The following is a 12291-nucleotide window of genomic DNA, read 5'->3' as shown; positions in this document are numbered from 1 at the left end:
TAATTGTTGAAGAAGGGAGAAAGAAATTTTGCACTAAGCATTGTCAACCGTTTTCTCTGCCTATTACTTTTTTAATGTCAATTGAAGCAGAAAATGTTAAAGTCAATTGAAGCAGAAGAGGCACTGCATAAAATAGTTCCACTTTCTGTGGAACAAATTCTATAATCTGACATATAAAGGTCTTAGAGAAACATGATAAATTAATATACCTTCGAAGAGGAAAAGGAAATCATGCAGATTCATGTGATTTAAAGTACTACAAAAACTGGATCTTAGACTAAACCAATAACCACAAATAAAGCAATTCGCTGTGAGAGACAGTGAGAAGTAGTGACTCATTAATTTGAATCACATTAAGAGAAGGCATGTCTGAGCTCAAATTTCCAGCAAATGTGACTCTGTTTCAATGTTCAGGGCCTCCCCTGAGATCTATCAGTATTGCACTCTCGAAAAAAGACTGGGAATTTACCAATCCCATTTGAATAACACTTGGTACTATATACTGCTTTCCAGAAAGTGTTTTCCTTATTACATTTTTTAACTACGATTTTGAGTCGTCAATTTTATTCACGGTCTCACCCCACAACGTTCTGCTTTCCCCAGTTCATGGTTGCATAGAAAAATCGAAGCAAATAACTGCATTAGCTATTTGTAAGCATTCGATGATTTAAAATGATTCCCTTTGCACTTATGTCGATACAGGCTTAAGAGTGTAGGTTGTCACATAAGCCGGTCCTCTAGACCGCAAACTCCTTGTGGGCAAGGAATATGTCTACCAACTCTGCTATGTTGTACTGGCCAAGTGTTTAGTACCATGTTCCGCATATAGTAAACGCTTGATAATTGTGATTTACTGATTAATTAGTTAGATCCTTACTTTTTTCTCCTGCTTATACATGCCTACCCTCCCCCATCAGATTGTGAAGTCTCTGAAGGTAGGGGCCAGGCAGTGTCTGTTACTTTTACTGATGCTTCCCAAGGGCTAGCTATAGTGCCGCCTCACAATAGGTGCAAAATAATACTATTGAATGAAAGAACTTCTTTCCAAATCTGACTCCAAATGCTGATACGTTTCCTAGCATCATCTTCCAAATATCATCTTTCTCCCTCTGAAACATCTCGATGATATCCTGCCTCATTCTAAGAGCCAGTTACTGGGGAGAAACTTCCTCATTTCTTTCTGCAGGTCATCCACAAGTGAAGACTTACTGGAGGCACGTATGTGTGTGTCTGTATGTATGTGTATTGTACTAATGTAGGGAACTCAGCTTCAGCTCTCTGCACCCTCAGGGTAGAGAATTTAGGAAGACTACTACTTATTTTTGTACTTTTAAGAAACAGATAAAGGAGTGGGAGGGGAGGGTTTTTAAACTGTTTGGGTTCCACACTAGCCAAAAAAGTACTTTGCATTCGGTGACAAGCAAGTGTAAAAGAAAAAGACGAACTCCCACTTAGTTCAAAGAGACTTCTGTTTAAACAAAAACAATTTTATAGCCTCAGGAACCCACTCAGAGTGTTAGGAAGTTATGCAGTGGGATGATATTAGGCATTAAAGTCAGCATGTTTCGAATTTTATTCTCTCTGTTGGCAAATTGACTTTGAAAATAAATCCACAAAGCAAAGTAGAGATTTGAAAAAGATCAAGGAAAAGATTGTCTTTTTCTGGACAAAATTCCACAATATCTTCATTCAACCCATCTAGGAGAAAGCACTCTTTAAAAGCTAACCTATCCAGAAAGGCAATTGATATTCAAGGATATGCTTTTGCCTCTCTTTGCCTTTACCCAAACAATTTTAAACAGCTGTAGACTTGTCAAACACCTGATGTAGTTTACCATATTGAATAAAACAGATACCAAGAGAAAACCTTCAAACATAGGGGGAAGAATAAAGCAAGACAAAGAATACTTCTGGATTTTTTTTTTTTAACTCCTCAGCTTGATCACTCTAGTCCTTGGTCTGTTTTTCTCTGAAGATCAAGCACATGGTTCAACCTTCCTCACATTAATTATGACTGAAGGCAAGCCATTAAAAACCTCAGTTCATTTGAAATGTTCCCTTCTTTTAACTGACTTTTCATGATTCTAATTATATAAGTACTGGATCCCCTAAATTTAATGCTCCAAAATGGCCTTAGAACTCCTTTGAAAATAATCCAACACTTGTGTGTCTGTTACGGTACAGTTCCCTGCTCGGAATTACACAGGAAAGAAACAGCTTATTCCATTTTAAAACAGAAGGAGGGAATTCAAATTAATTATATATGGTAACATAATAACGCTATACTTCCCTTCTCTGAAAACCATAATTAAAACTCACTTCAATACTGATCTTATATCTACTTCTCATGGTGGCACTATTTTATGCCAGCCTTAACTGCATCTTCCTGAAACATAAAAACTGTAACATTAAAGAAATCCAGGCTTATGGTTCTTGAATGACTATACATCTGAAGAAGGTAGAAAAACACACATTACCTACATGGATCCCCCAGTGAAAAGAGCTCAGTTCTAGAGCGACCTGGAAATATATGGTCAAGACAATGGCAGTGCCATTTCATTCGTTTTCTTTCTTCTTTCACTCCTACTTACACAAAAGGTCCCAAATAGGTAGTCCCTCTGAAACCCTAAGCATCTGAAAAGCATTGATAGCTAGTGATTCTCTTGGCAGGATAAGGGAACCAACTCCATGTTCAAAAAAAGGTAAAGCAAAAACTACTTGAGACTTCCACATTTCTATACACTAGAAAGGCAGAGGTTTTCCCTAAAGGTAGACTACTAAAGTTTGACTATAACTTTCTAATGATATTAGTCACTGAAAGTCATTTTAAAATGTCAAGTTGCTCAAAAAAAAGTTATACAGAATTAGGGTTTCAAGAATTTTGCTACTCAGTTACAAGACCAGTCATCAGATGTTGAATTCATTTGCATTAGTCGCAGCAGTGCGTGCATTAAAATATACATCAGCTATTCCTCAATATTTTCAGTTCTTGCAAGTCAGCAAAGGAATAGATGAGACTCCAGTTTTCTGAAAGTCTCTAAACCTATCCTGAATGCCCAAAGAAACCAGCTGGCCAAGCAGAAGGACAGCACGGCACAATCTTCCTTGTTATACACATTGCCCTAGATTTCAGCCTTCAGGCCACAGGGAGTGTAAGCAATTTCTGTTAAGGTTAAGGGTTCCATTTTTGGATTTCTGAGGTTTTGAAGAACCAAGAGAGGAGAAGGATTTGTTTTTCTTTTTTAGCTTTGTGTTGCATCACTTTTTAATGTCAGTGTAAACTTTAAAATTGAAATCTCATTTTTTTCACGAGAGTTGATTCTAGTGCCTGACAACCTAGACATTGTTCCTCTAAATAAGAACCTTTCAAAATGTTTGGGCAGCTCAAGTAACCAAATATGTAGTCATTCACCTCTGCAGTAGGTCACCACTTCTAATTTGTACTAGGCTGACAGTAATCAAAAGCTATCTGTCTCCATAGTTATTTACTCGGACCGGAAAGTACAAACGGTCCCTTGGAGAACAGACATAGATACTGCCTGGGGCCATCCAATTTCATTCAGAAAAATGGTCTGTGAAGGGGCAAGGAGCATTGGAAAAGTCTTGTTGGAATTATAGGGAAAGTTCCAAGACCATATCGGATTCAGGGAGACCAAAGGATGATGTATGTCCTAAAAGAGAGACAGTGTGACCTATAGATAAGGGAACTATTAACCAATCAATCATATTTACTTATATATTTCTTTATTGAGCACTTACTGAGTGCAGAGCACTGTACTAAGCGCTTGGGAGAACAAGGCACAGGAGTGGGTGTCAGGAGAAGCAGTGCTGCCTATGGATAGAGCATGGGTCTGGCAGTTGGAAGGACCTGGGTTCTAATCCCTGCTCCACCACTTGTCTGCTGTGTGCCCTTGGGCAAGTCACTTTACTTCTCTGTGCCTCAGTTACCTCAGCTGTAAAATGGGGATTAAGATTGTTAGCCCCATGTGGGATAGGGATTGTGTCCAACCCGATTTGCTCAGACCCACCCCAGTGCTTAGCACAGTGCCTGGCACACAGTAAGTGCTTAACAAATACCACAGTTATTATTATTACTACCTGTGTTCTATTGCTGACTTCACCACTTGCCTGCTGAGTGATCTTAGCTAAGTCACATAACCATCATTCATTCAATCGTATTTATTGAGCGCTTACTATGTGCAGAGCACTGTACTTCACTGTGCCTTAGTTTCATCATCTGTAAAATGTGGGCTCGATACCTGTTCTCAATCCCCCTTACACTGAGACACCTATGTAAAACAGAGATTGTGCCTGATTTAATTGTACTGTATTTACCTGAGCACTCAAAACAGTGCTTGGTACCTAGTAAGGATATAATATGACAATTACTATCTATTAGAAGGAGGACTGAATGAAGCCTGCTAAGAGCTCCAGAAAGAAGAAAAGCTGCCCAAAAAGTTGGCTATGATTAACAGAAAGGGTGGCCAAGAGTATAGAGCATACTATAGAGAGAATTGAAAATATGGCGGAAATAGAACTCTGGTCCAGGACTACCCTAGATGAGTCTACAAAAGGGTGAGCTAGATTCAAGCCGGAGTGGGCCAGATCCAGGCTGGGTTGGCCTGAGTCCTACTGCTGATGGTGCCCTAACACCCTCTCCCCAGTATTACAAGCTGAGAAGCAGCAGGGCTCAATGGAAAGAGCGCAGGCCTGAGCGTCAGAGGACGTGGTTCTAATCCCAGCTCCACCACTTACTAGCTACGCGACCCCCCCAAGCAGCCCACACCCTCCACTCCTCTGCCGCTAATCTCCTCACTGTGCCTCATTCTCGCCTGTCCCCCTGTCGACCCCCAGCCCACATCCTCCCCCTGGCCTGGAATGCCCCCAATCCCTCTGCACATCCGCCAAGCTAGTTCTCTTCCTCCCTTCAAGGCCCTACTGAGAGCTCACCTCCTCCAGAAGGCCTTCCCAGACTGAGCCCCCTCCTTCCTTTCCCCCTCCTCCCCCTCCCCCCACCTTACCTCCTTCCCCTCCCCACAGCACCTGTATATATGTATATATGTTTGTATGTATTTATTACTCTATTTTATTTGTACATATTTATTCTATTTTATTTTGTTAATATGTTTTGTTTTGTTGTCTGTCTCGCCCTTCTAGACTGTGAGCCCGCTATTGGGTAGGGACCGTCTCTATATGTTGCCAACTTGTGCTTCCCAGGCGCTCAGTACAGTGCTCTGCACACAGTAAGCGCCCAATAAATACAATTGAATGAATGCTGTGTTGTCTTGGGTAAGGCACTTCACTTCTCTGTGCTTCAGTTACCTCATCTATAAAATGGGATTAAGACTGTGAGCCCCACGTGGGACAACCTGATTACCATTTATCTACCGCAGTGCTTAGAACGGTGCTCAGCATACTGAGCGCTTAACAAATACCATTATTATATTATTATTATTATTACACTTGCCTGGGTAAGAAAGAAATGCAGCCCCTAACAAGTACGGTTGCTGCTGGGTTAGCAGAGAAGCTCCTGTTCACCCTCAGGGAAAGCAGTCCTCATGGAAGAGTGCCAGCAGTGAACAGAGATCTTTGCAAATGCTCAACGTCCTGTGTGATTGATTGGCAATTGGGGATCACAGTGCTTGGCCAGGTTTGGACTCCATATGTTTAAGTGCCTGAATCGACCCTCTCCCCCATCCTCCCAGCCGAGTCTGTGCTCTTAGTGGTCCCGTCAGCCATACCTGGCTCAACATATCAGTATCAGATCCCTGGCCCATGAAGACTTTTAGGGAGATGCTTATATACCAGGCCTTTGGAAAACAATTTCAAGAACCACATTTCCAGCACAACATCTATGGATTAATTATGTCCAGCATTGGGTCTGGGCCTGAATGAAGCTCAAACACTGTAACCTCTTATCTCCCCCCGGGCTTCCACTCAACTTTCCTCCAAATGGCAAGCATATGTAGCTTTTCCCATTCCATTTTATTTTGGGACTTCGTTCTTAAGTATCAAGAGCTGAATAGTAACCTGGAACTTAACACAAGAATTCAATTGATATTTTAAATTTGGAAAGGAGGGAAAATAGATTCATGATCATATTTCACACATGTAGGTTTCAAAGAGATTTCTTAGGTTCTGGCAAATATATCTTATTCGGTCCAGAAAAGTATCCAAAAGGGAAGAAAAAGAAATCTAAAGCCAATATAAAGTTTATCTTCTACCTTTCCAGATGCTTCTTTAATACAGCTCACAAAAGTCATATCCTCTGAAGTAAGTACATGTTCTCTGAGTCAATAAACCACACATTAAAGCTCAGAAATGACCAGGATAAACTTATGCTCCATAGATAAACACCAAATTTGTGAAATTGTCAGTGGTTAGAGCTGAGGTCGACATAAATGACTTTGGCTTCTAACGCAAACCTAAAGTTTCTACATAATTAGTCCCTTCTGGAAACCTTCAAAGAAGCAATGAATGAACTAACTTTCTTATAAAGCTTGAGTTTTCAGGATATTTTGGGATTTTTTTTTTCCTTCCCATGAACTGGGGACCTACTAGCACTGGAAATGGCACAAGACAACTAACCACAACTTCTAGGACTGTGCTAACACTACTAGGCAACCTTCAACAGTTCTTGGAAATACAGACTCCTTTGACTGCAAAATACAATAGCTTGTAATGGCAGTGCTTTGTTGGTACTGGCTGTGTGGCCAGGGAAGTGTATAACTGGAATAGCAGAGAGAAAAACAAAATTAAGAGGCATAAGGCTTTTCAAGCAACCCATGGATAAATACAGCAAAAGAAATGTGTTCAAAGTGCTGATATAATCTATTCTGTTTTAACTTTCTGAAGAAAGCTTCTCTGAGGATCCATGGGCACTGGTCCATTCATGCTCTGCGGTTGATAAAAAAAAGTGGAGCAATGAGGCAGATGCAGCAATTTGCTGCCTCAGCACCAAAAAGTTATAGCTGCTCCTCTTCTACCACCAATCCACATTTGTAAGAAAGGGAAATGAGAATTTTACGGTGGACAAGGTCAAGAGCAAATTGACAGAAATCATGAAGTTGTAAGGTTTAACTGCTGGATTTCTTCAAAGGCATCTTTGGTGCTTTCAAATTGCATTTCTAGACCTGCAGCCATCAGAATAGCCACTGCTGGAAAATAAACTGATAAATTTTTTGGGAGCTACTCACTGCTTGCTAGATGTATGAATCCTGCTAGTATCAATTGGGGCTTCAAGCTCTTTTGGAAAATAATCTAGTTTCCTTGCAATACAAATATGGAAAGAGTCAGCAAAGACAATATTTAATAAAGCCAATCAGTTCGCTGACTGAAAAAAGCAAGTCTCTCGTGGCAATAAAAACCTGGAGGCACAAAGGAAGCTAGCCAAATAAGACAGGGTGGAGTGGGATGATCTGAGTCCTTTGGCTGCCAAAACAGAAATGAAACTGGTGGCCTTCAAGGCTCTCACAGCAATATGGTGAAATTCAAAGGGGGCAAAAAGATTCTAAAATAACTCAGACAAAAATAAACATATGTAAATTTCTAATAAATGATGTCCTAGGACATATTTCTAAACACTTCAATTTCCACTGCTGCATAAATCAATTTTCACAATGCAAATGTCTTTAACATAAAAACTATGTAAATATATTGTTCCCATATGTTAAAAGTAAATCTTCGCCATTGTTTTTCTAAATTCGAAACAGTGCCCTCAAGAGCTTTCAAAAGCTGAATTAAACTAGAGAATCTGCTGTGTAATCTCTTCTAGTCACGTTAGAGACAAAAGACTTGATAGTGTCAGTAATGCTCTCAGCGCAGATGCACAACATGGAATCCAGTCTGCCCATCTACCTCCCATTTAGATTTCATATTTGCAGTTATGTAAGTTAGTTAAAGTTAAGTTTCAACAGTTATTCTCACACTGTCAAGCCTAATGGAGTTTCAGAGGCTTTTCAATATAAGATACGAAGGTTTTGACACAGACATATGGGAAAACAGAGGAAAGGTTGAAACAACAACTAATGGAAATCAACTGGTGGTTAATCAAGAGATAGGAAACTAGACTTCAAGCACAGTGGATGGAAAGTGATTCCTGCAGAACATCCTTAATGTGGAACTGGGTACTTGCTTATATTTCAAATGTCCTGACATTTTCCCTGCCACTAGTAAGGTAAATTCTGTGTTCATCTTTGGGACAATACTTCCCATTTCTAGGGAATGCCTAATCTCCAGAGAGAGAAAGAACCTGGGTTATATAATGATGGGGGATCATTATATCAATATGCCAAGAAGAGGGACAATTAAAGGTGTTCAGTACTCAGTATCATATAAAAGCATATGGATTTTTATGAAGCCCAAAAAATGGTTTGCTTCTCTCCTTTCTTGGTATCAAATTTTCATTGAAAATGGTCCAGGAATGTTTGACTTTACCTTTCTCAAATACTCTTGAACTGGTTTGGGGGGGATTGTTAAACCTCTACAATTATTAGGGTTTTTAACCATTATTTCTTCTCATGTTGTTTCAATGTACTTAATTTTATTAAGGGCCAATTTTTATTCCAGTTAAGCCAATGACTTACATCATTACTCTTCAGCTTGAAAGATGAACTAGAATATCTGAACTCAAGCAGGTTAAGATTTGGGCCAAACTGACTCATAACTATGTGCTTGGGTAATGAGACCCATGGACCAACAGTTCAGTTAGTACTCTAGCAAGAGGGTGCCCTGGTCTCTTGAGCAGAGGATAGGTGGCTATGCAACAATTAATTGATGAGATTAGTGTCTTAGGTCTGCCCTTATTCACTGTGGCATTATATTATTGCTTTAGGGCAGAAAGTATTGTTTTCCTTCTAATTCTAACAGATACACTCGAAGGAGAAGTTCCCCAAATTCCTGAAATAGTCCTGCAAGAAACCAGAAATATTTTCCTGTACAAACCAACATCTCCCATGACCTAATCTATATAAATTCGAGAACTTTAGAAATAGATTGACCTGGGAGCATTTTCTAGTTGAACTGACTATAAACTGTATCTTCATTAAGATGTGGAACACATGATTTTTAATGGCTTACATAAGCATATTTCATTCCTTATTGTATCTAGTGATTGATTTATTATGTGCTGTTAATGTATTGTTCATAACCACATTATAGTGATCAGCAAACTCTTCAGCAAACTCATGCACTTGGGAGTTCTGCAAGTCAAGGTGTGCTCTACACACAGTAAGCGCTCAATAAATACGATTGAATGAATGAATGAATGAATTTGGCAAAATCTGGAAACAGTGGTGATTTCTGATTCTCTCATTTCCTGGACCTGAGGTAGTCATTGGTAATACCTGGCTTGGCGTGCAACATCTTTGAATTGAGCTTCGGTGGACCAATAAGTGATACATTCTCGGGTACCGATTTGAGTTGCTTTGAATACATACTCCATGAGAAATCTTTTAAGTGAAAAAACATTGTATTGATTCAGTGGATTTCTGGAGATTAGCCTCAGGGAATCTGTAGGCATCATTTAGTTGCTCTTTTCACAACCCATTTGGGAGGGCAGGGGAATCATTACTATTCATCTACTTACTACCCATCTACTTACTGATTATCCAAGGCACCAACAGAATGAGAAATTCACTCAAGATCTCAGGGCAATGGCCTCAATATGTCTGATCTTCCCAATAACACACTTCCCTCCTGTGTATTCTTTACAGAGTTTAGCAGAGTGCTCTGCACATGGTAAACACAAATACTATTACTACTACTGTGAAAAAGGGTCATTTAACATGCCCCATCTTCCTTGTTCTGGGCAAATATTTTTTAGTGACCTATACAATTAACAAATGGTTTAAAGAACAGGACACCAGCCATATCCCAAAATGGAAAGATTGAAAATTAATTAAGTCAAAGTGATATTGAACATCTGCTACCCAAAGCTCCATACTGTTTGACGTTTACCTAAAGCACTTGTTGGCTGCTTTTAAATGTCAGAAGTCCAGGATGTGTTGCGGTGTTCCAGGTACCATAACGCTTTTAGAAAATGAATAGGCTTCTCACATTCACTTGGCACAGTGCTTGGCAAGTAGTACGTTTGCTTAAAAAATACTACAATTACTCTAATTCTTCTTATTTCTACTACTAGCAATGGTGGGATTTTTTTGGTGACTGCACTAATGTATGGATGACAGTATCTTCCACTTTATGTGCAAATGTAAACTGCGCTCTTTGCTGCAGTGACACACTTTGCTTCCCACAGTGATGTTTTTGTTTCTCCTCTTCTGTGACAGGATCTTCCTGAAGCCTCCGTACGAAGATCATTACTCAATTCTGATAGTTTCCCGCCAGGCTGAATTGGCTTCTGCTACCTTGCAGCTGTCCATGACGATGCTATACCATTTGACGTTTGGCTTCATTCTATCTTTCAAGCATTTCTGATGCCTTTCCTGACTTATTTTCCCACTCTGTTTTCACCCTTAGTACATTTTACAGATGAGGAAACTAAAGCACAGAGAAGTTAGATGACTTGTCCAAAGTAACACAGCAGACAAATGGAGGTGTTTCAATTATAGCCCAAGATCTCTAATCCTTGAATGTAAGAAAAAATAACTTCTTGTTGCTGTTGAGATATTTGTTTTTAGAAGCAGCATGGTGTAATGCATAGAGCACAGGCCTGGGAGACAAAAGGTCATGGGTTCTAATTCTGGTTCCACCACTTGTCTGCTGAGTGACCTTGGGTAAGTCACTTAACTTCTCTGTGCCTCAGCTGCCTCATCTATAAAAATAAAAAATGGGGACAAGAATGTGAGCCCAATGTGGGACAGGGACTGTGTCCAACCTGATTAACTTGTATCTACCACAGCATTTAGAACAGTGGTTGGTACATAGTAAGTGCTTACCACGTACCGTAACTATTATTATTATTATTAAATGGCCAGTCTCTGGGCATCTGTGCACTATCGTAGGGGGGAATGTGGGGTGGGCAGAAGGATTTTTTGTTGTTGTTGTTGATTCAAATACGAGGGATAAAATTACAACAATGACCATGGTGAGAATGTTGAGTCTGTAATTAGAGTTTTTGTGGTAAATGCACAAATCAGAGCTAAAAACCCTGAAAAACTTATAGTTAAGAGGGTAAACCTGTAATACAGCAAGTGTACCAGTGTTATATCAAGTTAACCCTGACACATTTCTAGGCAGGAGCCATAGATGGTGAATATCATGCCTATTTTACTGAAAAAAAAATAACATTTCCTGTGGCCAACAACTTCTTCCCAGCAGAATGAATGCGATCAAACCTTGCTAGTGTGAATCTGGATTTATCCAGGTGTCACCTTAAACATCTCACTAATTTTAGCCAGTTGGGCAGGAAGTCTCAAGCATCCTAATATAATGACCAGTTCATTTGGGAAATTTCATTGTATAGAAAAATAAACTTGAGATAGAGAGATAGACTAGCAAAGCCTAAAAATAGATTTTTTTCTCCTTGGTGCTCTCCTCAAAACTCTAATACAGTTGAGTCCTTGTAAGATGTCCTGATTAGTAGAGCAGTAGTTTGCTCATAAATGACAGATTTTGAGGTGTGACCTAACCTAAGGCCTACAAAGCAAAATGTCTGTGTTGAGACACGGGTTGATAAGACACATCTACAATAAAGTCAGTGCATTAGATCTCTGGCTCAGGCTTCTGGCTGGAAAAGAGCAGGGGCGGGGGGGTTATTTTTGGCTTTTGCTGGTGTAATTTTTAATCTATGAGAAGTGTCTGTGATGCAAATAGGTGTTGTTCAGGTATTCACTGCCTCGGAAACGCTACTGTCAACTGTGCATTTGGGGTTGATTCCATGCGAGTGATCAAGGGGTCAGGGAGAATCGTCCACCAATGATCTACGAAAGTATGAAACCGAAGTTCCCAGGAAGAAAAACAGGGTTATCTTCTGTCCTGTAACACCCCTTAAAAGATTCTTAGGGGAGTAAAAGAGAGAAAGGAGAGGCCAAACTGACTCTCCATCTTCTACTAAGTCTCACCTTTGTAGGTGATAACTGGATGCTCTGCTCTCTGACACTGAGGATCCCCTGCTGCTGTCGGTTGTATCAACTCCCAAACTCCCAGACTTGTGACCAGCCACACAATAAGGCAGGTTTCCTTTACTGGCGTCATGACGTCCTCGGCACCGTTCAGCTTTTCTTTAACTGGAAGCTCTTCTTCCATTCATCTGGGGGAAGGGCCTGAAGAAAACAAAGAAGAGAGCTGATTACCTAAAGGAAAGAAAAACAAACAGTGAGGTTGGAGATTGGG

General features: G+C 40.0%; 1 protein-coding gene across 1 annotated transcript in view; it reads right to left on the bottom strand.

Annotated features, from left to right (window-relative positions):
• The window catches only part of SEMA5A (semaphorin 5A), a 365291-nt gene that overhangs the window by 218443 nt on the left and 134557 nt on the right, over nucleotides 1-12291 (bottom strand). Inside the window, exon 4 of the mRNA XM_038770347.1 lies at nucleotides 12021-12221. Coding sequence (XP_038626275.1) covers nucleotides 12021-12204 — 184 coding nt within the window. The 5' untranslated portion in view covers nucleotides 12205-12221. The remainder of the gene's footprint in view (nucleotides 1-12020; nucleotides 12222-12291) is intronic.

This window comes from Tachyglossus aculeatus, chromosome X3 (assembly GCF_015852505.1).
Source record: "Tachyglossus aculeatus isolate mTacAcu1 chromosome X3, mTacAcu1.pri, whole genome shotgun sequence".
In the NCBI taxonomy this organism is placed as follows: Eukaryota; Metazoa; Chordata; class Mammalia; order Monotremata; family Tachyglossidae; genus Tachyglossus; species Tachyglossus aculeatus.
This window is presented reverse-complemented; position numbering and strand designations above follow the sequence as displayed.